This window comes from Chiloscyllium punctatum, chromosome 5 (assembly GCF_047496795.1).
Source record: "Chiloscyllium punctatum isolate Juve2018m chromosome 5, sChiPun1.3, whole genome shotgun sequence".
Classification (NCBI taxonomy): Eukaryota; Metazoa; Chordata; class Chondrichthyes; order Orectolobiformes; family Hemiscylliidae; genus Chiloscyllium; species Chiloscyllium punctatum.
In genome coordinates this window covers 5,321,787-5,348,065 of record NC_092743.1, presented here as the reverse complement: position 1 = coordinate 5,348,065, position 26,279 = coordinate 5,321,787, and the positions used below count along the sequence as shown (strand labels likewise).

At 40.7% G+C, this 26,279-nt stretch overlaps 1 protein-coding gene across 2 annotated transcripts in view; it reads right to left on the bottom strand.

The window, feature by feature from the left end:
- Positions 1-457: 457 nt before the first annotated feature.
- LOC140476847 (laminin subunit alpha-3-like) overlaps positions 458-26,279 on the bottom strand; it is a 364,783-nt gene continuing 338,961 nt past the window's right edge. For both annotated transcript variants that reach the window (XM_072569677.1, XM_072569678.1), the window contains exons 75-78: positions 25,156-25,286; positions 14,755-14,845; positions 10,135-10,254; positions 458-4,883 (exon numbers count right to left, since the gene is read on the bottom strand). In XM_072569677.1, coding sequence (XP_072425778.1) covers positions 4,738-4,883; positions 10,135-10,254; positions 14,755-14,845; positions 25,156-25,286 — 488 coding nt within the window. In that variant the 3' untranslated portion in view covers positions 458-4,737. The remainder of the gene's footprint in view (positions 4,884-10,134; positions 10,255-14,754; positions 14,846-25,155; positions 25,287-26,279) is intronic.

Below are 26,279 nucleotides of genomic sequence, written 5' to 3'. Positions count from 1 at the left end.
CTCATTCTTCTAAACTCTGAACATAGACCCAGAGTCCTCAACCTGAAAGATATTATTGCCATAGAAAGTGTAACAAACATTTACTTGTTCCTGGGATGGTGGGATTGTCTTCCTGGCTTGGAAGCTTCACAATCTTAACATTTCTCATAAGGTAACTTGCTTCCTGAACTCCTATTACAAAAACTAAACATCATAGTAAGACAGCAGATTTCCTTCCCTAAAGGCCAACAGTAGCTAAAATGTTTTTTTAGAAAATTAATGATAGTTTTATGGTCACCACTACTGAAACTAATTTCCAATTCTTGATGTTTATTAATTTGAATTTAACTTCTACCAGCTGGTGGGATTTGAACCCAATGCTTGCACAGCAATAAACTGGGTGATTACTCATCCAGTATGTCACAATCTACATTTAATTAATAAAATTTAAGAGACATATATCACACAAAACAAAATGTGTTGAGATAATACACTTTTTTATTTAATTGATAGGAATCATACAAGTTACCAAAAATACTAGAACATGAGTAAATGAAAGTGCACATCTAATGTCTTGCATTAGTGCATTTTTGACAGTGCAACACCAAAACCTAAAAATGAATATTTGAAATGGTTGCATGACAAAGTTCTGTCTGATATGGAAAAGACATGACATTGAAAGTAAATGGTTAACATTACATTGCAACAACAGTTGCAATGAGTTAGAAGCTTCCATATTCCCATAATTTGCTAAGCAGTGACAGGCAAAATTTGGATGAACTCAAATAATCAGGAGGCAGCTTTGGAGGGCACTTCATTTAAGTTTGAGAATAATATGGGGTTCTCCTTCCCAATACTGTTACGAACAAATCATAAACCATTATGATATGCATTCTTTAGAAATAATTATCTTTCTTTATGAATTGCAAATAAAAAGTAAGTATTGTTTTAAATGTTACCCTGAAAGGTGTGACACTTATTGCTAATTAGGTTTGATGATTTTCTAATTAAGCAATGATATTGGAGCAGTCATATATCTAGTAGACAGTAATTATACTTGGAAAGCCTTAATTGGTTATAATGTGGTTGGAGGACATGAAAAATGCTATGTAATTGCACATTTTCTCTCTCAGATGTTTTATTATAACAGAGTCTGAAGCAGATTTTTAGCTAGAATGGGCTTTGCAGCAATGGATTTCAATTCTCAGCACAGGCAGAAAACCTATAGTCATTTGAACCACTGAAATTCACTGAATTACTCCAAGCCTGTTTCCCGCCTGGAGCAAGGCTGAAGTTGGTGGGGACTCAATATTTGCAAGCAATGATTAGGTGGTCAGTGTGGACTTAGAGAGGGTTGTTGGATCTCGCAGACTTAAATGGGGATGATGGGAACACAGGCTTTGCCTTTATTAGAGGAGTCTGCAGGAAGTCTCAAAATGCAATTAAAATGGCTGTAGCCACGTGCCTTATTCTCTCCCTGAGCTGACATAACCTGCTTATTGCTAACTGCCCACATGACCGGTTTCAATGAGGCAGCTGGGATTTAAATCTATCCATATAGTGTTAACCCTCTCTTTTCCTACACATGGAGCTCATTATTGGCCATTAGTTCATTCATTTGTCAAGACTGTTTATTACTTATCAGTTGCTATATCTCTTCCGACTGATACCAACCTGGTAGCAGTACAAAAGAACATTCAGACATTTCAGTGGTTTTGAAGATTTTAACTTTTAAATATATGTATTTTGAGCAGGTTAAAATCTTGTCCGATGTTTCTTGCAAAGTTGTTATGTCGGAGACACAGCAGGCAATTTGTGCACAATAAGAGTCAACAAAAAGTAACATGGTGGCATTATAGCATGTGTGATCATGTGAATCCTTCAATATGTTCTCAGAAATGTAGTACTCTTTTCTGAAACTCCCAGGTAAATATCAGACTAGAGATGTATTATACAGTCGCAACACACTCCTCTATAGAAATGTATCAGAGGAGAGGACTAAAATGAATTGAAACCAATCATGTTTCAAGAATAACAATTGCATCTGTGTAGATTGGTGTGTTTGTTGTTTTTGGTAAATACTATAGCTGATGTTCACACAAAGGAGACGCATTTTAATCCAGCCTGTCGAGTGGAATATCGGTTCTATATCCTGCCCAATATGGACTTCAGTGGAGAGTGACACTAGGGAATGAGGGGCTATGTGGACAAGGTGGGACAGTGGAGTTGGGAGACAATCTTCCATCCATTCCGAACAGTTTCCTGATGGATGGGTCAGGTTAGAATTTCCCCTAGCCTCTCTATCTGAAATGTTAATCTATTAATTCTCTTCAGATTCTTACTGCCTGCTAACTATGTTAGGCATTTTTATTTATCATGAGTTTCTGTTTAAATACAATTACAAAGTACTAACAGCACAAGAGGCATTTTGACACAACTAATCTATTGTGATATTTGTCCCATGCCTTAGTTAATCTTACCCAAGTGGCACAGTCTTCCATTCCTTCCTCTCACGTATTTATGTAACTTACTCTTAAATGCATCAATACTAGTCACTTCAACCACTCCATCAGTTTTCTATGTTCTCACCATGCTCCATAAAGCAGTCTGGCCAGAATTCTTGGATGGACTGGGGGAGGAGAAGGGGCATTGGTTGTTGAATGTTTTTTTAAGAATATTTAAATGTGCACCTGCAGTGCCAAGGCAAACAAGGCTATGGGCCATTGCAGGAATTTGCAATTATAATAGTCAGGTGGTTGTTTTTGACCAGGACTGACTTGATGGGCACAAGATGAGAAAAACCTAATCACTCAGAGTGTTGTTAGAGTGAATTGAGAGTGTGGTGCCGGTAGGTCAGGCAGCATCCGAGGAGCAGGAGAGTCGATATTTTGGGCAAAAACGCTTCATCAGGAATGGGCTGTGAGCTGAGGCGATGGTGAGATAAATGGGAGGGGGGTGGGGCTGGGGGGAGGTAGCTGAGAGTGCAATAGGTAAATGGTGATAGGTCAGAGAGGAGGGTGGAGTGGATAGGTGGAAAGGAAGATGGACAGGTAGGAGAGAGCATGAGGGCAGTGCTGAGTTGGAAGGTTGGATCCGGGATAAGGTGGGGGGAGGGAAAATTGCAGTATTTAAAGAAAGAGGCCATCTGGTGTGTTCTGTGGTGGAACTGGTCCTCCTGGGAGCAGATGCAGCAGAGGCAAAGGAATTGGGAATATGGGATAGCGTTTTAACCTAGTCCTTTGCCTAGTCTTTGGAATTGTCAACCAGAGGGTATAGATTAGATTAGACTAGATTAGATTAGATTACTTACAGTGTGGAAACAGGCCCTTCAGCCCAACAAGTCCACACTGACCCGCCAAAGCGCAACCTACCAGACCCATTCCCCTACATTTACCCCTTCACCGAACACTACGGGCAATTTGACTTTGCCAATTCACCTAACTTGCACATTTTTGGATTGTGGGAGGAAACCGGAGCACCCAGAGGAAACCCACGCAGACACGGCGAGAATGTGCAAACTCCACACAGAGTCGCCTGAGGCGGGAATTGAACCCGGGTCTCTGGCGCTGTGAGGCAGCAGTGCTAACCACTGATGCTCCATCGTTTGAAGAGATTCAAGATGGACTATTAGAAGCATTCATTCATGGAATGTGGATGTTGCTGACCAGGCCATCCCTAATCGACCAGGAGAACATGGTGGTGAGCTATCTTCTTATATTGCGACAGTGTAGGGGTACCACAGTGCTGTTACGATGTGAGTTTCAGGATTCTAACCCAGCAACAGCAAAGAGGTAATGAAATAGTTCCAAATAAGGATAATGTGTCTCTTTTTGGTGGTGTTCCCATGTATCTACTACCCTTGACTTTCAATGCGGTGGAGGTCACGGATTTGGCAGGTGCTGTTGCAGGGGTCTTGGGTGAGTTATTATAGTGCACCTTACAGATTGCACCACTGTGCATTGGTAGTGAAGTAAGTGAATATTGGAGGTGATAAGTGGGGGTTGATGAAATTTTTGGGGATCGAGGAATATGTTGACAGGGCAAGACAGTGGAGTTGAGGGAGATCATGCATGATCTTATTGAATCGTGGAGGCGTGGAGAGAAATATGGCCTCATCATGGCCCTATTTTTTTTAATCTTATTTTGGTGGATATTTCATTGGACTATCAATGTATACTGCCAGAGATACAAGTCCCGGGTTCCGTTCGACTACACTGCTACTCTCAAGACCGCTTCAAGAGTCCGACAGATGCTCACAGGAAGAAATATAATCTGTATTTGTGTCTGTGTCGAAGCTTGCCTGTGCTTCCAATCGGATGATGCATGGGGGAAAACATTCCCTTTCTAGAAGATCATTTACTCTCCAAAAACAATTTGAAAGGCTTTTAATAATGATGGTTGAATCATGTTTATTTTAGAAATATGTTTAGCATTTAATTATTCAAGTATGAAAATATAAAATTAGCAGCAAATTTTAGTAATTTATTTGGCCCCACAGTATATAGCACCAATTAGGAATAAAATATTTGCATTGCGTTTCAAAAAGTTAGTGGGTCATTTTTCTTTTAATTGTAAAAATTGCTGTTATGAAAAGCCAAACCATAAATGTGTCAAATTCAATTGACTGAAATGAGAAGAATGCAAAGTCCAAGTTACAATAAATTAATTATTCTGCATTTTTGACAGTGGTTTAGTTGTCTATTACAATCAAGTGCAGGAAGATTAAAACATCTTTGCGGTTACAAACAGTAGCTGGATTTACATGACAGGACACCGAGTCACACTAACAGCACCATGAACTGCCACTGCTTTCTTGAATGATACTGGCTTCACGTTGATCACTACTTCCCCCATGCAGCCAATGAATGGATTACGAGTTGGCAAATGAGATAACTGTACATTATCTGCAAGTACAAAAAGATCAATACATTTTTTAGAATAAAACATAACCATAAAATACAACCTAACAGAATAGAGTATATATATGAAGAATAGAGGCTTAGGGACTATTTTTTAAATAGGGAGGGAAAGTCTTCAGAAATCTGAATTTCAAAGGGACTAGTTCAGGATCCTCTTAAGGTTAACCAACAATTTGATGTCAATTAGGAAGTCAAATGCATGGATAGGATAAATAGACAAAGTCTTTTCCCCGGGGTGGGAGAGTCCAGAACTAAAGGGTATAGGTTTAGTGTGAGAGGGGAAAGATATAAAAGAGACCTTAGGGGCAACATTTTCACACAGAGGGTGGTACTTGTATATAATGAGCTGCCAGAGGAAGTGGTGGAGGCTGGTACAATTTCAATATTTAAAAGGCATTTTGATGGAATGCCCTGCCAGTAGCAGTGGTGGACTCTCCCTCTTTATGGGCATTTAAACGGGCATTGGATAGGCATATGGAGAATAGTGGGCTAGTATAGGTTAGGTGGGCTTGGATTGGCGCAACATCGAGGGCCAAAGGGCCTGTATTGCGCTGTATTGTTCTATGTTCTATGAATAGGAAGGGTTTAGAGGGATATGGGCCAGGTGCTGGCAGGTGGGACTAGATTGGGTTAGGATATCTGGTTGGTGTAGATGGGTTGGACTGAAGGTTTTTTTTCCATGCTGTACATCTCTATGACTCTATGCCACTTCTCAGCCCATTGGCCCAACTGATCAAGATCAAATTGTAATCTGAGGTATCCTTCTTTGCTGTCCACTGCACCTCAAACTTTGGTGTCATCTGCAAGCTTACTAACTGTACCTCTTATGCTCACATCCAAATCATTTATATAAATGATGAAAAGTAGTGGACCCAGAACTGATCCTTGTGGCACTCCACTGGTCACAGGCCTCCAGTCTGAAAAACAACCCTCCACCCTCTGTCTTCTATCTTTGAACCAGTTCTGTATCCAAGTGGCTAGTTCTCCCTGTATTCCATGAGATCTAACCTTGCTAACTAGTCTCCCATGGGGAGCTTTGTTGAATGCCTTACTGAAGTCCAGTGTTAGTATTTAATTCAAGAAGACCAGAATACAAGATCAGGGATGTATTGCTGAGGCTGGAGAAGGCTCTGGTCAGACCTCATTTGAAATATTGCAAGCAGGTTTTGACCCGGTATCTAAGGAAAGATGTACTGGCCTTAGAGGGTGTCAAGGGGAAGTTAAGAAGGAAGATACCAGGGATGACAGACTTGTCACATGAAGAACAGTTGAGGACTCTAGGTCTGTACTCAATGGAGTTTGGAAGTAATGAGTTGGGGGGTGGGGAATCTAATCAAAACTTACAGAATATTGAGAGCCTGGATAGAGTGGACATGGAGAAGACATTTCCACTAGAAGGAGAGACTATGACACAAAGGCACAGCCTTTGAGTGAACAGTCAACGTTTTGAACTGAAATGAGGGAGAATTTCTTCAGCCAGAGGGTGGTGAATCTTTGGAACTCATTGTCACAAACAGCTGTGAAGGCCAAGTCATTGAGTGTATTTAAGGAAGAGGTAGATTACAAATTTTGATTAGTAAAGGGAACAAAGGCTGCAGAGAGAATGAAGTTGAGAAATGTATCGGCCATGATTGAATGGAGGAGCAGACTCAATGGGCCAAAATGATCTAATTCTGCTCTTCTACCTTATGGTCTTATAATTCACTCAAAACCCCATGTCAAAACTTTAAGACAATATGTACTAAAATATATTAGAAAAATGTATTTCCTTATATTATGAAGGCCATTCTTTCTCTTATTTTGTGTGGAATATTGAACCAGAAGGCATTTTACCTAATATTGATCTCTGAACTACAATCAGATTATCTGGTCATTTTCACAATGTTGTTTATGGTGGAGTCCTTATGTATATTTAAGGCTGAGATTGATAGATTCTTGATCTCACTAGGGGAATCCAGGGTTATGGGGAAAAAGGACAGGGAAGTGAACATGAGAAAAGTTGTATCAGCCATAATCCTGTTCAATGGTGAATTAGGCCCATGGGGCCATATGGTCTACTCCTGTTCCTATGTCTTATAGTCTTATGGGAGCTTGCTGCATGCAAATTGGCAACCACATTTCTACCGTGGCTACACTTCCAAAGTGCTGAATAGGTTTAGGGTGAGAGGGAAACAATTTAAAAGGGACCTAGGGGGCAGCCTTTCCACGCAGAGCTCATGTATGGAATGAGCTGCCAGAGGAAGTGATGGGGACTGGTACAATTACAACATTTAAAAGGTATCTGGATGGGGATATGAATAGAAAGGGTTTAGAGGGATATGGGCCAAGTGCTGGCAAATTAGACTAGATTAGGTTGGGATATTTGGTCAGCATGGATGAGTTGGACTGAAGGGTCTGTTTCCATGCTGTATATCTCCATGGCTCTATGGCTGGAAATTTTTAGATTGAGGAAAAAGCTATGTAATTGCAATAAATTCCTTGACATCAGTGAAAATACCTTGCTGATGTCCTGTCCCCTTTTTGTGCACATCCTTCAAACCACATCACATTCTCCAGATTAAGAAGGGTCACTCTAAAGTAAATTGCTCATTGAAGCACTAATTACCTGGTTGCATCATATGCCCTTCTGTGAGTTCAATAATCGCAACACATTGGCATTGGGTTGTGAAGTTGTCTTATAGCACTTAGAAGTTGTTGTGATAGGATGGAGGAAGCATAAAGAATGAAGATAACCCTTTTTCATGTTGGGGGTGCTGGTGCAATTTAAATTTCCCACACTCTCAGTTCACTATATACAAATAGGACATAGGACTTAGGAGAGAGTAGACCATTCAGCCCCTGAACCTCATCTGCCATTCCATTTAATCAGGGCTGATTCTTTGTAGTCTAAGATTACAAAGATTTCTTGATCAATTGGGATAATGAGCTGAGGAGTGGCAGATGGAGTTTAATTTGGATAAATGCAAGGTATTGCATTTTGATAAAACAAACAAAGGCAGGACTTATACAATTAATGGTAGGGCCCTGGGTAGTATCGTAGAACAGAGAGATTTAGGTGCATAATTCTTTGAAATTTGTGCCACAGGTAGTCAGGGTAGTTAAGAATGCACTTAGGAGCTTGCCTTCATTGCCTAGACCTTTGAGTCTAGGAGTTGAAGTTTATCAGGACACTGGTGAGGCCACTTCTGGAGTACTGTGTGCTGTTCTGGTTACGCTGCTATAAGATATAATTAAATTGGAGAGGGTTCAGAAAAGATTTAGCAGGATGTTGCCGGTAATAGAGGGTTTAGTTATAAAAGTAGGCTAGAGGCTGGATTTTTTTTTTAACTGGAGCGTAGGAGGTTGAGCATATAGAGGTTTATAAAATGATGAGGGCACAGTTAAAGTGAATAGCAAGTGTCTTTTCCCTAGGGTGGGAGGGTTCAAACTAGGGGGCATATTTTTAAGACAAGAGGAGAAAGTTTTAAAAAGGACATGAGGGGCAACTTTATACATGGAGAGTGGTTCATGTGTGTATTGAACTTCCTGAGGAAGTGGTGGATGCAGGTACAATTACAACACTTAAAAGACATTTGCATAAGTACATAAATAGGAAAATGTTGGGTGGGATATGGGCCAAATGCAGGCAGCTGAGATTAGCTGGGAACATGGGCATCATAGACCAAAAGGTCTGTTTCCATGCTTATGATTTTATGACTCAATGACTCTGAACTCCAATTTCCATAATCCTTGACTCCTTTGTCGATTAAAAATGCATCAAATCAGCTTTGAATACACTCAACGTCTAACCTCTGCTGCACAGTTAAACAGCCTTCAGAAAAGGAATTCTCCTCATCGGTCTTTAAAGTGAGACCTTTTATGCTTAAACTGTTTATCCTTAGCTCTAGAGTCTCCGACAGAGGGAGAGATCTTTCAGGAACTACGTTGTCAAGTCCCATCAGGATCTTTTATGCTTCAATAAGATTACCTTTCAGACTCATTAACTTCAAAAGATATCAACTGTTAAATCTTTCTTCGTCCCAGGAATAGTGAGTGAACCTTCTCTGAACTGCTTTCAATGTCATTATATCAACTGAATTCCAGATGTGATATCATCAAAGTTTTGTACAGAGGCAGTATTTCCTAACTCTTATCTTTTTCACATCCAGGCATGCTTTCATGTACCACTTAAAGTCTTTTTTCCACCATTAAATCACCCGTGCTAATTTTTCCCTGAATCCTCCACCATTAAATCACTTGTGTTTCTACTTCAATTATCAATTTGTAGGCAAAATCCATCAGGGACAGTGCATTGACAACTAAAGTGAGGGAAGGGTGGGAAGAAGGGGAGGAAACTAAATCAAAATGGAGTTGAAGGCGGGGAAAAAGGCATTCCATCAGCCGCTGCGGTGCCCACCTCTCTCTCTGAAGGCTTCGAGAGTGTTGGTATGGTGTAGTTGCAGAAGAGGGGAAGATAGTCAGTAACTACCACCCCCTCCACAACCTGCTGCTTGGACCTGTTTAATGGCCATTTTGGCCAGGCCCAGGAGTAGACCCAGCGGGAAGTGCTCCAACTTGCACCCCCCTTCCATATCAGAGATCAGGAGCATGGTGCTGAAGTGCAACCAAAAACACAACAAAAGGTTTCTCAAATAACTAAAAATGGGGTGCAAACATCCACAAACATTGTCAACAGTCTCCACAGTACCATGACTCTTTTATTCTATTCCCATTGTAATATTGAAAATTGACAAATAAACCAGTGAATTAGACATTTTAGCTCAAAGACTCAATTTGTTTACTATAATCTAATACTTTCTAGGTAGCTCAAACATTTTAGGTAGCCACGTACAGAAAGCTCCATGATCAAATGCACTCAATCATCCCCTGCAAGGCACTGCCTATTTTAATGTGAACAATTGTAGGAAGTGCTTCAAAGAAAACAAAATTTAATCATGGATACATTATTTTGAATATACAGGGCAAACGAGCCATTCAGCCTATTGGGTCTGTACTGACATTTATACTTATTACAAATCTCTTCCCATGCAATCTGTCTTATGGTATCACATTTTGTTGGATAACATTCCTGGGAAGTGACTTGGGATGTTTTTTGATTTTAAAGGCACAATATAAATGTACTCACACATATGCCATTACGTGAACTAACAATTATATGTTCAGGTGAGATGAACAGGTGCAATGACCAGGGCAAATCTCAAAATAATGAATTTTCTCTTTACAACAAGCTTCTTACCTGGGATGCCACCGACGTAGAGAGGGTCGGCAGTATCAGTGGAAAGTGAAGCAGCAGGTCCTACAACATGGTCACGTTCTGTGTCCACATCAAGTTGCACCACATTATTTCTTTTAATTACTATGTTAGAATATAAAACAAGGAACAATAATTACACTTCAGAAAGTACTTCTTTGGATGTAACACATAGGCAACTAAAACTGAGATTCAAAGTGCCTTTTGTTGGGTGAGGGTTTGGAGTTATGGAACCAAGGCAGGTAAACAGGTCAGATATGTATCGTCCATGATGTAATTAAATGGTGGAACAGGTTAATTTGTTTCCTTCTCTTCCTGTTTGCTTTAGGCACTTTGACACTTGGGTGAAGCATGAATTCAAATTTTCTTTCATGTATTTGATACAGCTGTGAACATTTGGACAAATGCTAATTTTTAATTATCATTGCAAATAACAATTAATATTTGTTCAATGTCCTCAGCCAATGTTGGTCCCTGAACCAACAATACCAAAACAGATTATCTGGGCAATATGGTCATCTGTTTGAGAGAGGTTACTATGCACCAATTCGTTGATGTGGTTTCCTACCTTACAGCAATGCATACACTTCAAAAATACTTAGTTCGAAGTAAACCATTTTGTAATATAAAATCCCTACACTGCAAAAAGCAGCTGTGTGGCTCATCGAGTCTGCATCGATTTTCCACCCAGACCCCAGCCCTATTCCCATAACCCTATATTTACTGTAGCCATTCCTTCTAACGTGCACATATTTGGACTGTGGGAGGAAACCAGAGCATCTAGTGGAAACCCATGCAGACACAGGGAGAACATGCAAACTCCAGAAAGATAATCACCCAAAGCTGGAATCAAACTTGAGTCCCTGGCACTGTGAGGCAGCAATGGTAACCACTGAGCTACCATAATGACGTAGAATCACTGGATTCAAAACATTAACTCTGCTTTCTTCCTACAAATGCTGTCAGGCCTACTGAGTTTCTCTAGCAATTTCTAATTTCGTTTTAGAAAATTTCCAGCATCTGCAGTTCTTTGTTTTATTGTATTAGAATATTTTGCAGATTGAGAGACTCTAAATGAATACAAGTCTGTGTTTTGTCTGCCTCACACTTTTCTGACAAGGAAACGGTCAGATTGGGAGTTAGATATTGGAAATGTGCAGAAGTAACATGTTGTCATGGGTAACTTTAACTTTTCTAATATTTATTGGAATCTCCTTGGTTCAAATTGTTTGGATGGATCAATTTTATAGACCAACTAGAGAGGAGGCCATATTGGATTTGGTGCTTGGCAACGAACCATGCCAGGTGTCAGATCTCTCAATGGGAGAGCATTTCGGTGATACTGATCATAACTCCCTGACCTTTATTATAGTCATGGAGAGGATAGGAGTAGATGGTACGGGAAAGTGTTTAATTAGGGGAGGGGAATTACAATTCTATTAGGCAGGAACTGGGGTGCCTAAATTGGGAACAGATATTCTCAGGGAAATGCACAACAGAAATGTGGAAGTTGTTTGGGGAACAATTGCTGATAGTGCTGGACAGGTTTGTCCCACTGAGGCAAGGGATGGTAGGTTGAAAGAATCTTGGGTGACAAGGGATGTGGAACATCTCATCAAGAGGAAGGAGGAAGCTTACTTAAAGCTCAGGAGACAATGGTCAGACAGCGCTGTAGAGGGTTACAAGGTAGCCAGGAAGGAACTGAAGAATGGATTTAGGCGAGCTCAAAGGGGATATGAAAAAGCTTTAACAGGTAGGATTAAGGAAGACCCGTAGGCAGTCTGCAATTATGTGAGGAACAAGAGGATGGCCAGAGTGAGGGTAGGGCCGATCAGGGATAGTGGAGGGAACTTGTGTCTGGAGTCTTAGGAGGTAGGGGAGGTCATTAATGAATACTTTGCTTCAGTATTCACTACTGAGAGAGACCTTGATGTTACTGAGGACAGCGTGAAACAGACTGATATGCTTGAACAGGTTGATGTTAAGAAGGAGGATGTGCTGAAAATTTTGAAAATCATAAGGATAGATAAATTCCTTGGGTCAGATGGGATATACCCTAGGTTTCTATAGCAACTGAGGGAAGAGATTGCTGCGTATTTGGTGAAGATCTTTGTGTTCTCATTATCCACTGAAGTAGTGCCAGATGGTTGGAGGGTGGCAAGTGTTATTCCCTTGTTCAAGAAAGGGAATAGGGGTAATCCTGAGAATTACAGACCAGTCAGTCTCATGTTTGTGGTGGGTGAAGTATTGAAGAGGATTCTGAGAGACATGATTAATGGATACTTGGAAAACCATAGTTTGATTAGAGATAGTCAGCATGGCTTTATGAGGAGCAGGTCATGCCTCACAAAACTTATTGAATTCTTTGAGGGTGTGACAAAGCACACTGATGAAGGTAGAGCTGTGGTTATGCCGTACATGGATATTAGCAAGGCATTTGATAAGGTTCTCCATGGTAGGGGCATTCAGATGGTAAGGAGGCATGGGATACAGGAAAATCTGGATGTCTGGATACAGAATTTGCTGGCCCATAGAAGACAGAGGGTAGTGGTTGATGGAAAGTATTTAGCCTGGAGCTTGGTGACCAGTGGTGTTCCGCAGGGATCTGTTCTGGGACCTCTGCTCTTTGTGGTTTTTATAAATGACTTAGATGCGGAAGTGGAGGGGTGGGTTAGTAAATTTGCTGATAACATGAAGGTTAGTGGAGTGGTACATAGTGTGGAGGGCTGTTGTAGGTTGCAGCAGGACACTGACAAGATGCAGAATAGGCTGATAAGTGGCAGATTGAGTTAACCTGGAAAAGTGTGAAGTGATTCATTTTGAAAGGTTGAATTTGAATGCAGAATACGAAGTAAAGGCAAGATTCTTGGAGTGTGGAGGAACAGAGGGATCTTGGGGTCCATGTCCATAGATCCCTCAAAGTTACCACCCAAGTTGACAGGTTTGTTAAGAAGCCGTATGGTGTGTTGGCTTTCATTAGCAGGGGGAATTGAGTTTAAGAGCCATGAGATTATGCTGCATCTCTGTAGAGCCCTAGTTAGACCACACTTTGTATATTGTGTTCAGTTCTGATCGCCTCATTATATGAAGGATATGGAAGCTTTAGAGAGGATGCAGAGGAGATTTACCAAGATGCTGCCAGGACTGGAGGGCATGTCTTATGAAGAAAGGTTGAGGGAGCTAGGGCTTTTCTTATTGGATCAAAGTAGGATGAGAGGTGACTTGATAGAGTTGTACGAGATGATGAGCGACATCGATAGAGTAGATAGCTAGAGACTTTTACCCAGGATGGAAATGGCTATCATGAGGGGGCGTAATTTTAAGGTGATTGGAGGAAGGTTTAGGGGAGATGTCAGAGGTAGGTTCATTACACAGAGTGTGGTGGGTGTGTGGAATGCACTGCCAGTAGTGGTAGTAGAGTCAGATACATTATGGACATTTAAGAGACTCTTGGATAGGCATATAGAAGATAGTACAACGAAGGGGATGTAGGTCAGTCTGATCCTAGAGTAGGATAAAAGGTCGGCACAACATCAAGGGCTGAAGGGCCTGTACTGTGCTGTACTGTTCTATGATTTATAATAACAATAAAAAAAACAACAGAAATCTATTGTCATCTGGGTATTTAAAAATGTGAGAGATTTTCCCATGTGGAAAACACACAGAAACATTATTGCTACCAATGTTATTGCGAAGGGAGTTTGCTGGTTCAAAATCCTGCAACTCCCATCCTAACAGCACCTTGAATGTTCCTAAATCCCAAAGGCTGCAACAATTCAAGACAACTTCAACAGGACAGTTAGCAATGGGTACTAAATGCTTGCCCAGCCAATGATGCCCTCATCATGCAAACAAAGTTAAAGAATAAGTATTCCTAAATATTTACTTTTGTTATTTTAGATTGATGACCAAACAAAACCTTATGTTTCTATAAATCTGTTCCATGCATTTATTTGCAATTTTGAGGAGAGAAGTGTTTGCGGAACTGAGATAAATATTTGCAGAAAGTAAAATTTTTCTCATAGTATGACAGGGCGGCGCAACATCGAGGGCCGAAGTGCTGTAATGTTCTATGTTCTATGTAAAATGGTACAGCACAGAAGGGGTCCCATTCTGACACCCATCATGCCTGTGCCAAGTCAATGAAGGAACCAACCAATAGTCCCACTGACAATGTCAAAGAAATCTTAGATTCTGGAGAAATCCTGGTGATTCCAGGATGATTAGAAACTGTGCCTCACATCCTCACCTAATTTCAGCTTCAAGGCACAAATTTCACCTCACTTCTTCTCCAACTTTGATTCTTCTATCTCCCAATAAACAATGACAGTAAAGGATATTCTAGGCTATCTATTTCATCATCATTGAATTCCACCTGAACTAATCCTCTGAAATCTGCTGCTGCCAAACCTGTCAGATCTCTAGTGAATGTACTGCTCGACAGTGGATATATTTTCAGTCTCATATAATAAATATTGATATTTTAAAAAGTGCTTCCCAATGAACTTTGCAGTAGATCTGCCATTTTATTCTGAACTTGTCTGTATTTAAAATATTTCCTGGTTGCTTTATTCAGAGCTGTGAATTAAAGTGAAGGATACTCACCTACTATTCTGTGCCACTGTCCATCACACAGTGACTGAGGTGTGACCGATGTGTTGAAATCACCAGCTCCATTGTTTACATGGACAGTAACCTGAAAATAGAAATTTTAAAATGTTCTGTTAATTTTTCAAGAAAATTAACCTTTGTTTTCTGCACGTTGAAAGCATTGCAAGAAAGTAGTTTTGTTTAGCTCAGAGTTACATTCCAGTAGAGCAAAGACCCAGAGCAGTTGTGGGACTAGATCATACACAAGGCCAAACTGTGTAAAGATAACAGGTTTCCATCCAAATTCTTCACATCAGATGTCAACCAGGACACTGTCTACCTTGTCAATTTGATGTAGAAGTTCCTACTTCACAGTTACGAGGAGGAGCTGGGGAGTTCTCCCTGTTACATATATTCTTCAATTAACACCACAGAAAAGAATTATCTATTCAAAGCTATTTGTGCGATCTGGTTCTGGGAAAACTGGCTGCCATGTGTCCTACACTACAACAGTGGACGCACTCATTTTGCTGATATGTAGCACTGGGATAGCTTGCGTCTGCAAAAGTGCTGTGTTAATGCAAGTCTTTCTTCCAATAACCAGTTTTTGTCATTACAATGCAACAGCTTCATGGTCACTTTTTTGGTTCTAGTTTTTTGTTAATTCTAAATTTTTAACTTATTCTTTGAACACTGTAAAGTAATGCAACTACTTTTTAAATTCCTCTTTCATATCTAAGATTTGTACCTAAGTACTTGTACCTAAGATAGTGCCATTAGAGGCAGCTATTGTAAAAACTTTTCACTGTACTCCTGTAATTGAGTACACATGACAATAAAGGATATTCTAAATTTAAATTATCAACCTTTTCTCATGTCCTTAACCAAAATCTACACACCAGATCTTGTCATCACACGGATGTTACCACATCCATCTCCCAATGTCAGGTACCAACTAGAAAGCTTGATTCCCTCAGGTTGACCTTTCATTCCTTATCTGTGCAACTGTTGTTCTCGCTCTAGGCTTCATTTCCAATCTATTGTTTACTCATTTCCCCTCCCCCTACTCCACCTTTAGCATATATGTCAACCTTTTCCTAGCTGCAGTCAGTCCTGAAGGTGGTCACGGGACTTGAAACATTAACTCTGCTTTTTCTCCACAGATGCTGCCAGACCTGCTGAGCTTTCCCAGCAATTTCTGTTTTTGTTTGTGAAAGAAATGCAAGGATTTTGTTTGTTCCTGAAATAGAAGTTGCAGGGAGCCCACATGTGTACTCAAGCTTTTTTTTGATATCTATCAGTGTTCTGACCACTGAGCGTTGCATTCTCCATCACGTCGAATTAAAGATAACATTAAGAGGGCCAAGATAACAACACTGATAATTGTGCTGTTCAGCAAAAAACAAACATTTTGAGAAATGAGAAGTAAAGCTGAAGTATTTTAAATAATAATTAAACTAGCCATGATTCGGTTGCTATTTTATCACTAACCCAAACATTCATTGCTACTCTTTCACAATAATTTTATATGTATCTACAAAATAAGTCTCAAGAGTGAAACATATTAATTAATGCTTCTTCAAAGTCTTGAAAATGTTTAATAAACTGTACAAAGGCAATGAAGCAATTTAATGAGGTTAGCAGCCAGTGATTGATAGTTGGTTGTCAAGAATAATGAGCTTATGTCTCAGCAATGGGGATGGAAGGAATTTAATTACATGTACAAGCAAAAGGCAAAGTAAGCATGCATCATTATTCTGTCATTAGTGTTCTACAATTGAAACATTATTTAAGTCAATGTAAGAGTACTTACAGGAATAATAGATTATTATGGATATTATAGATAATTATATACATATGTATCCAACTCATTGGCTGACACAACAGCGTTACTATTCACCCTGTTAAATCTCATTAGTTGGACACTTCCACATATTTGGGAGAGGCCATTGACGCACCGCATCTCAGGAAGTTTCAGTGTGGTGTAACCATTTTCATCATTATTTTCTTCTCTTCCAGTGGTATATAACAGACCTATTATAACTGCTTATTCTTCAGATAAGGAAGCTTCACCTTTTGTTGCTGTCAGATGATTAACATTTCAACAATGTAAATAAATTTTGAGACTCAGTCCCTCTGCCTTTACATTTCAGATTTGTTTTTCTTCATGCAACGGGCTTTCAGAATATCAAGTATTGGCAGTGAAGTTTAGATCAGAGTGGTGCTGGAAAAGCACAGCAGGTGAGGAGCAGGAAAATCAACGTTTCAGGCAAAAGCCCTTCATTAGGTTTCCTGATGAAGGGCTTTTGCCCAAAATGTTGATTGTCCTGCTCCTCGGATGCTGCCTGACCTGCTGTGCTTTTCCAGCACCACTCTGATATAACTCTGGTTGCCAGCATCTGCAGTCCTCACTTTTGCCTTGGCAGTGAAGTGACAGCCTAGATTTTTGCTCAAGTCTGCAGCAGAGTACTTAAAGCCAGAGCTCATGCACGGAAGCTCTACATACTGTACCAAGTGAACAACATGTGTAACGTCACAAGTAACTAAGGAATTATAAAAATTATTAAGAATGTAAGGGCTGATCTAATCACATTGGCTTTGATAGTCTCTTGCACATTCTTCAAATTGACAATATCCTGCAAGGTTATTTCAGTTCTTTGCAACTTTTCCTGCTCATCAAAAAAACCGCAATTATTTATAGACAAAGTAAAAAGCAATCATTAAAACTCGTTAGACCTTTTTTCTAGACAATAATGTTTTGTGTATGGCCTGATGGTAAATAATTGATGCAGGTATTAGAAAGTAATTGAAAGGAAGCAATTCTGGAGCAATGAACAATTCCTTTTTGTTCACCAAAGTCCTGACAGTCTCATGGCTTTTCAGTCTGACTGAGTGGTGGAAAAATGGTTCTAATTTGGAAATTGGTGATTACTCTTGATTTTATTGTGGGTAAGACCAAAGCAATGAGCTCAGAAAATTAACTTCTGGCTACAGTAGAGATGAGTGAACAATTCACCTGACAAAATAAATTATTAGAATCCTTTCAGAAGGTTTTGAAAAATATACATAAAGGTGAAGCAGTAGATCTTATATGTTTGGATTTTAGGAAGGAGTTTGATAAGGTACCACACCATAGGCTATTTAATAAGAGGTAAAAACAATGACTGCAGATGCTGGAAACCAGATTCTGGATTAGTGGTGCTGGAAGAGCACAGCAGTTCAGGCAGCATCCAAGGAGCTTTGAAATCAACATTTCGGGCAAAAGCCCTTCATCAGGAATAAAGGCAGTGAGCCTGAAGCGTGGAGAGATAAGCTAGAGGAGGGTGGGGGTGGGGAGAAAGTAGCATAGAGTACAATGGGTGAGTGGGGGAGGGGATGAAAGTGATAGATCAGGGAGGAGAGGGTGGAGTGGATAGGTGGAAAAGGAGATAGGCAGGTAGGACAAGTCCGGACAAGTCATGGGGACAGTGCTGAGCTGGAAGTTTAGAACTAGGGTGAGATGGGGAAGGGGAAATGAGGAAACTGTTGAAGTCCACATTGATGCCCTGGGGTTGAAGTGTTCCGAGGCGGAAGATGAGGCATTCTTCCTCCAGGCGTCTGGTGGTGAGGGAGCGGCGGTGAAGTGCTGGAGATAGCACATTAGCATGGATACACGATAGGCTAACTGATAGAAGGCAGAGTTGGGATAAGGGGTGCATTTTCAGGATGGCAGCCTATTCAAAGTTTGTGAGGTTGGCAGCCTGTAACTAGTGGAATGCCACAGTGATCAATACTGAGGCCATTAATTATTTGGAGGAGAAAAGTGAATGTTCTTTAGCCAAGTTTGTAGATGACACAAAAATAGGTGGGAAGGTAAGTGGTGAGGATGACACAAACAGCCTGCAAAGGAATATAGACAGATTAAGTGAAGTAAAAACTTGGATCTTGAAATTCCATGTGGGAAAATGTGAGGTCATACAATTTGGCAAGAAAAATGGAGGAGCTGAACATTATTCCAATGGAGAAAGACTGCAGGAAACTATAGAACAGAGGGATTTGGGAGTCCTGAATCACAAAAAGTTAACTTATCCAAGTTCAATGGATAATAAGAAGGCAAATGAAGTGCTGGTCTTTACTTCAAAGGGAATGGAGTGTAAAACTGGGAGGTTTTACTAAAACTGTACAATGTACTAGTCAGACAATGGTTGGTATTCTATGAACAGTTTTGGGCCCTTTATCTAAGGAAAGATAGACTGGCATTGGGGACAATCAACAGAAGGTTGACTAGGCTAATTCCAGGTATGGAGGTGAGGTTAAATAGATTGAGCCTGTACTCACTGGAATTTACAGGAATGAGAGGCAACCTTTAAACAGATACATTTCTTGACAGGGTAAATGTGGAAGAGCTGCTCCCCCTTGTGAGGAAGTCTAGGACCAGTGGGCAGAATCTCAGAATAAGGGGTTGCCAATTTAATACAGAGATGAGGAAGAATATCTTCTCTCAGAAGGGAATGAATTTGTGGAATTCTTTATCACAGAGAGCAATCAAGGGCCAAATGAAAAAAGGCAGAAAAGTGAAATTGGGAATTATTACATCAGCCATTATCTCATTGAATTGTAGAACAGAATTGATGGCTGAATGGTCTAATTCTGCTTCTACATCTTCAGATCTAAATACACCTGGAGATCAATAAAGAAAGGAAAGATAGATTTTGAATGCAAATTAGCACAGAATATAAAAATAGTTGGGAAAAGTTTTTATAAATATATAAAATGGAAAGGGTGGCTAAAGTGGAGTAAGTTCCTTGCAGGATGAGAAAGGGGAATTAATATTGGGTAATTCTGAGATGGCTAGGGTCTTGAATAACTATTTTGTATCAGTCTTCACAGTGGATGATGTGTCTAACATGCCAAAGAATGATGTTAAGGATATGACGGGAGGTGAGGACCTCAATTCAATTGTTATCACTAAAGGTCATGATTTGGAGATGCCAACATTGAACTGGGGTGTACAAAGTTAAAAATCGCACAACACCAGGTTATAGTCCAACAGGTTTAATTGCTAGTGTGCTTCCAATTAAACCTGTTGAACTATAACCTGGTGTTGTGTGATTTTTAACTTTATCAGTAAAGGAGTAGTGTTGAGTAAACTTGAGGGTCTAAAGGTAGATAAGTCCCCTGGTCCTGATGGACTGCATCCCAGGGTGCTGAAAGAAATGGCGGAAGTTATAGCAGATGCATTAGTGGTAATTTACCAAAATTCACGGGATTCTGGGCAGGCCCTGGCAGACTGGAAAACCATGAATGTCACGCCGCTGTGTAAAAAAAAGGTGTAGGCAAAAGGCAGGTAACTATAGGCCAGTTAGTTTAACATTTGTAGTCAGGAAAATGCTGGAGGCTATCATTAAAGAAGAAATAGTGAGACATCTGGATGGAGAAGTGGCAGATAGAGTTTAATTCAGGTAAATGAGAGATGCTGCATTTTGGGAAAGCAATTCTTAGCAGGACATATACACTTAATGGTAAGGTCCTAGGGAGTGTTGCTAAACAAAGAGGCCTTGGAGCGCAGAATCATAGATCCTTGAAAGTGGAGTGGCAGGGAGGGAAGATAATGAAGAAGGCATTTGGTATGCTTTCCTTTATTGGTCAGAGTATTGAGTACAGGAGTTGGGAGGTCATGTTGTGGCTGTACAGGACATTGGTTAGGCCATTGTTGGAATATTGCATGCAATTCTGGTCTCCTTCCTGTTGGAAAAATGTTGTGAGACTTGAAAGGGTTCAGAAAAGATTTACATGTATGTTGCCAGGGTTGGAGGATTTGAGCGATAGGAACAGGCTGAACAGGCTGGGGCTGTTTTTCCTGTAGCATCAGTGGCTGAGAGGTGACCTTATAGAGGTTTACAAAATTATGAGGGGCATGGATCAGGTAAATAGGCAAAGTCTTTTCCCTGGGATAGGGGAGTCTAGAACTAGAGGGCATAAGTATAGGGTGAGAGGGGAACGATATAAAAGAGACCTACGGGGCAATTTTTTTCATGCAGAGGGTGGTACATGTATGGAATGAGCTGCCAGAGGGAGTGGTGGAGGCTGGTACAATTGCAACATTTAAGAGGCAGTTGGATGAGTTATATGAATAGGAAGGGTTTGGAAGGATATGGGCCTGGTGCTGGCAGGTGGGATTAGATTGGGTTGGGATATCTGGTCAGCATGAACGAGTTGGACTGAAGGGTCTGTTTCCATGCTGTACATCTCTATGACTCTATGAAAGGGTTCCATCAGGCAGACGCAGCATGGATTTAGGAAGGGAAGGCCATGTTTGACAAACTGACTGGAGACGTTTGAGGATATAACAAGCGCGGTGAATGGAGGGGAACAGGTGAACGTTGTATACTTGGATTTCCAGAAGGCGTTCGATAAGGTGCTGCATAAAAGACTCATCCATAAGATAAGAAAGCATGGAGTTGCGGGAATGTACTAGCATGAATAAAGGACTAGTTAACCAATAGAAAGCAGAGAGTTGGGATAAATGGGTGTTTCTCTGGTTGGAGATCAGTGGTAAACAGGGTGCCATAAGGGTCGATGCAACTGTTCTTTAGAAATATGATTTGGAAGAGGACACCAAGTGTAACATATCCACATTTGCTGATGACACTGAAATGAGCGGAAAGGCAAACTGTGAGGAAAAAGATTTAGATAGGTTAAGTGAGTGGGCAAGGGTCTAGCAGATGGAGTACAATGTTGGTAAATGGGAGGTTATCCACTTTTGAAGTAAAAATAGTAGGTCAGAGTATTATTTAAATGGTGAAAGATTGCAGCATGCTGTTGTATAGAGGAACTTAGGGGTGCTTGTACAGGAATCACTAAAAATTGATTTGCAGGTGCAACAGATAATCAGGAAGGCAAACAGACATTGGTTTTCATTGCAAGAGGGATTGAATTTAAGAGCAGGGAGGTTCTGCTGCAATTATACAAGGTGTTAATGAGGCTGCACCTGGAGTATTGTGTGCAGTTCTGGTCTCCTTATTTGAGGAAGAATCTCCTGGCCTTGGAGGCGGTGCAGAGGAGGTTCACCAGGTTGATTCCGGAGATGAGGGGGCTAGGCTATGAGGAGAGGTTGACTCGCATGGGACTGTACTCGCTAGAATTTAGAGGAGTGAGAGGGGATCTTTTAGAAACATAATGAAAGGGATAGAGAAGATAGAGGTAGGCAAGTTGTTTGTGCTGGTGGGTGAGACTAGGACTAGGGAACATGGCCTCAAGGTTAGGGGGAGTAGATTTAGGACAGAGATGAGGAGGAACTGCTTTTCCCAGAGATTAGTGAATCTATGAAATTCTCTGCCCAAGGAAGCAGTAGAGGCAGCTTCATTAAATATATTCAAGACACAATTGGATGGGTTTTTGCATTGTAGGAGAATTAAGAGTTTGCTCTGCCATTCAATATGATCATGACTGATCTGACATACCTCCTGTCCACTTTCCTCCCCTTTTCCCTTATTCCTTGATTACCCAACTGATTGAGAATCTATCGTTCTCAGCTTTAAATATACTCAAGGACTCTGCCCCCTCAGCTCTCTGTGGCAAGGAATTCCAAAGACTCTGAGAGAAGAAATTCCTCTTCATCTTAATCTTAAATTGGTATTCTTTTATTCTGAGGCTATGCCCTCTGGTCCTAAACTCTCTCATTAGGGGAAACATCCTCTCAGTATTGACCCTGTCAAGCCCTTTAAGAATCCAATATGTTTCAATGAAATCACTTCTCATTCTTCTAAGCTCCAGTGAGTAGACTTCTAGGAGAAAGTGAGGACTGCAGATGCTGGAGATCAGAGCTGAAAAATGTGTTGCGCTTCACTGAACTGCCTCCAATATCTTTCCTTATATAAGAGAATCAAAACTGCTCACAGTACTCCAGATGTCATCTCACCAGCACATTGAACAGCTGCAGTAAGACTTCCCTGCTCTTATTCTCCAACCCCCTTGAAATAAAGGTCAACATTCAATTGGCCTTCCTGATTACCTGCTGCACTTTTGTGCTAGCTTTTTGTGTTTCATGTACAGGTACCCTCAAGTCCCTTTGTGTTGCAGCTTTCTGCAGTTTTTCTCTATTTAAATAATATTCTGTTCTTTTGATCTTCTATCCAATATGAACAACTTCACATTTACCTGCATTATACTCCATTTGCCAATTTTTTGACCACTCACCTAACCTCTCAATATCTCTCTGTAGGTTGTTTGTATCCCTCTTACAACCAGTCTTTTCACGTATTTTAACGTCATCAAATTTAGCTACAGTATATTCACTTCCTTCCTCCAAGTTATTAATATATATTGTAAACAATTGAAGTCCCAGCTCTAATCCCTGTGAAACCGATTGGTCATAAGTTACTAACATGAAAAATAATCTCTTGACCAGTGGTTTTCACAGGGATCAGAACTAGGACCACTTCCTCCTCTCTGTTTCCTGCTCATTAGCCAATTTCTTATCAATGCCAATATATTATCTCCAACATCATGGGGTGTTATCTTATGACTTAAGGTTTTGTGATATACCTCTGAATGCCTTATGGAAATATAGCATATCAGCTAGGCCCCTTCTGTGTACTCTGATTTGAGACTTCTTCGAGAAAATTGTAATGAATTAGTCAAATACAAATTCCCTTTCATGAAGCCAAGCTGCAAAACTGTTCATTCTCTCCTCATAAGCCAAACCCTTCATCTCTGGTATCAATCTCGTTAACCTCCTCTGAATCGCCTCCGGCACAACTACACCCCTCCTTAAGGGGATCAAAATTGTTCGCAATACTCCAGATGTGATCTCACTAATGCCTTATACAGTTCCAGCTGCACTACCCTACTTTAAACTCTATTCCTTTGTACGGGTTTATCAAAAATGCCTTGTTTTTCTATGTGCCTGTGCAGCCTTTGGACACTTTAGGAATGGAGTGTTTGAAGTCCAAGACCTCAAATCCAGTACCTAACTCATGGTCTATACAGCAACCCTAGTCCCCACACTCCTGTATATATCAGAAACATGTACAGCAGACACCTCAAATCCCTGAGAGTTATCACAAGTACTGCCGTCACAAAATCCTGCAAATCACTGGCAGGATGGTGTACTAATGTGCATGTCCTTTCCCAGGCCAATGTCCCAGTACCAAGGTATGGATTACACATGACAAGCTGCAATGGTTGAGTCACACAGTCATGTCAGGCATGTGGACAATCTAAACAAATGCTCTGCAATCACTCGGGAGAGCTTACTAGAGAGGGCAGAGAAAATGTGACAAGAGCACCCTAAAACAAATGCATCATCCACATTGACACATCTGAATCATTTACCCTAGAGTGCACTGAAATCACTCCACAGAGGCTGGTATCCCATCACCAAGTCACCCTTTATTTACATTTGAAAGGTTCTTGACACTGAGCCAGCTCTCAGAGTGAACAGAACCTGTGACACTCCTGTTTGCATCTGTCAACCGGGCGCCCTAATTGGACCAGATTAAGAACCCCAATCAGGGAACTCATATTCTATGAGGTCCACCCAGCTGACCTCATTATAATTACTATATGCACAAGCTGAAGAAGAAGCATCCATGATGGCATCAACACTTTGAGTGTCACCAAATGGAGTACAGGGAGGCCAGTGCAAGCAGGTGGAAAGCGGATGCAGAATCCAGGGCACTTCACCCACCCACCCACCCAACTAAGACTGAGTACGCAATTTCAAGACATGACTACTCAACCACTGCTGAAACCCACCCACCGTCTCAGGGAAGCAAGACGTCCTCAACCCTGAGGGACTGCCAAAGAAAAAGAAGTTTTTGTACTCTTTGCTTATCTTTTAAAGACCAGGATCCTGTATGCCTTACAAACTATTTTCTCAACCTGTCTTGCCACAGTCAGATTACTTGTGCATATAGACATCCTGGTTCCCTGAATCTTCAATTTTATCTGTCATGTATTGACCAATTACAGCAGCCTGTCTCTGTCCTCTTAATATCTACCATTATTGTTCAAACAGTTACAATCCCTCCAAATCTTTGTGTAAGTCTGAAAATGTTTAAATTGTGACCTGTACATCAAAGTCTATGTCATTAGTATAGGTGACAAAAAACAGTTCCCTGGGGAAGCCAATTACATAATGCTTCCAGCCTGAAAAACGATCATTCATCCTTACTCTCTGTTCCTTGTCACTTAGTCCCAGGCTGCTAGTACCCCTCTAATTCCATGGACTTTAACCGTGATAACAAGTCTTTTATATGCTATTGGATATTGGACATACCTGACTTCAGAATGCTTTCAGGGCTGGTAAACACTGTTATACCCGAAACAATACTTGCAGCAAGACTATAGGTTGTAACAACCCATTTAATACAAAACACAGAAGGTAAATAAAATTTAATGGTATGTAGCTGATTATTTAAGAATTATTCTTACCTTTCCCTTGTACATATATAGACTGAGATAATTTCCTTGAGAGCTGTTGATATGAAAGAGGATTCCAGTCTGGCTTTGAGGGCGCACTGCAAACAGGAGCTCAAAGTCCTTGCCCACCACAAATGAGTTATCTGAAAACAAGCATTCAGACATCAGTAATGAAGGATATTGATGATAATGTTTATAGGGTTATGCTGTGCTAGTGCACAGTAGGGCACTACAACTTGTGTTTCCTTACCAGATTAAGCTGCAGTTTCAGTGAAAAAGAGCAGAGAGAGAGAGAGAAAAAAAGATTTTCATGCCTGCAGCTCCTTTCATTGCATCAGAATGTCCCAAAACATTTTACATTGTAATCATTGTTGTAATAGAGAAAATGTAGTCAATTTGTCACAGCAAGTCTCATAGACTGCGAATCTATAACAATCTGAAGCATTGCCATAAAGATGATCACAGGTTGACTGGTTGGTGAGTAACTGCTGCTAGGGACTGTGCAACTGATATTGCAAAAGCCTTTTTTTTAGAAAAAGCCCTAAAATACCATACTAGCATTTATTAATTTTGATAAAGTTTGAAACTGACTGCAAGATGTAGACATTATAAATTACAAATCAATTAAGATTATTTGTTAATTAACACAATAAAAATGGCAGCACAAGTGATGTGCTGCAACTGCAGGATGTGGGAACTAGTGTGTTCCAGGCCAAAAGATATGCGGGATATGTCTGCACTGCAGGGACTTCAGTTCAGAGGTAGTGCACTGGAGGCTCAGCTACAGATGTTGCGATATGTCAGGGAAGATGAATGCTCCCTTCCCAATATATTCCAAGAGGCATTCACAACTCTCATGATGGAGTCTTCTGATTTGGCTAGTGATCAGGAACAGGAGGATGTGACCTCAGGTAGGGTAATCTTGAGGTCAGGCCCACAGGAGCCTCACCTCTTATAAATGTTGGAGGGTCAGTGCTGAGGAAATGCTGCACTGTGGGAGGGTCAGTACTGAGGGAGCAACACACTGTCAAGGGGGTCAGTGCTGAAGGAGTGCCACACTGTCAGGGGGTCAGTGCTGAGGGAGGGCCACACTGACAGGTCCAACTGGTCTTGCATGAGATTGAGGGCTGTAATGT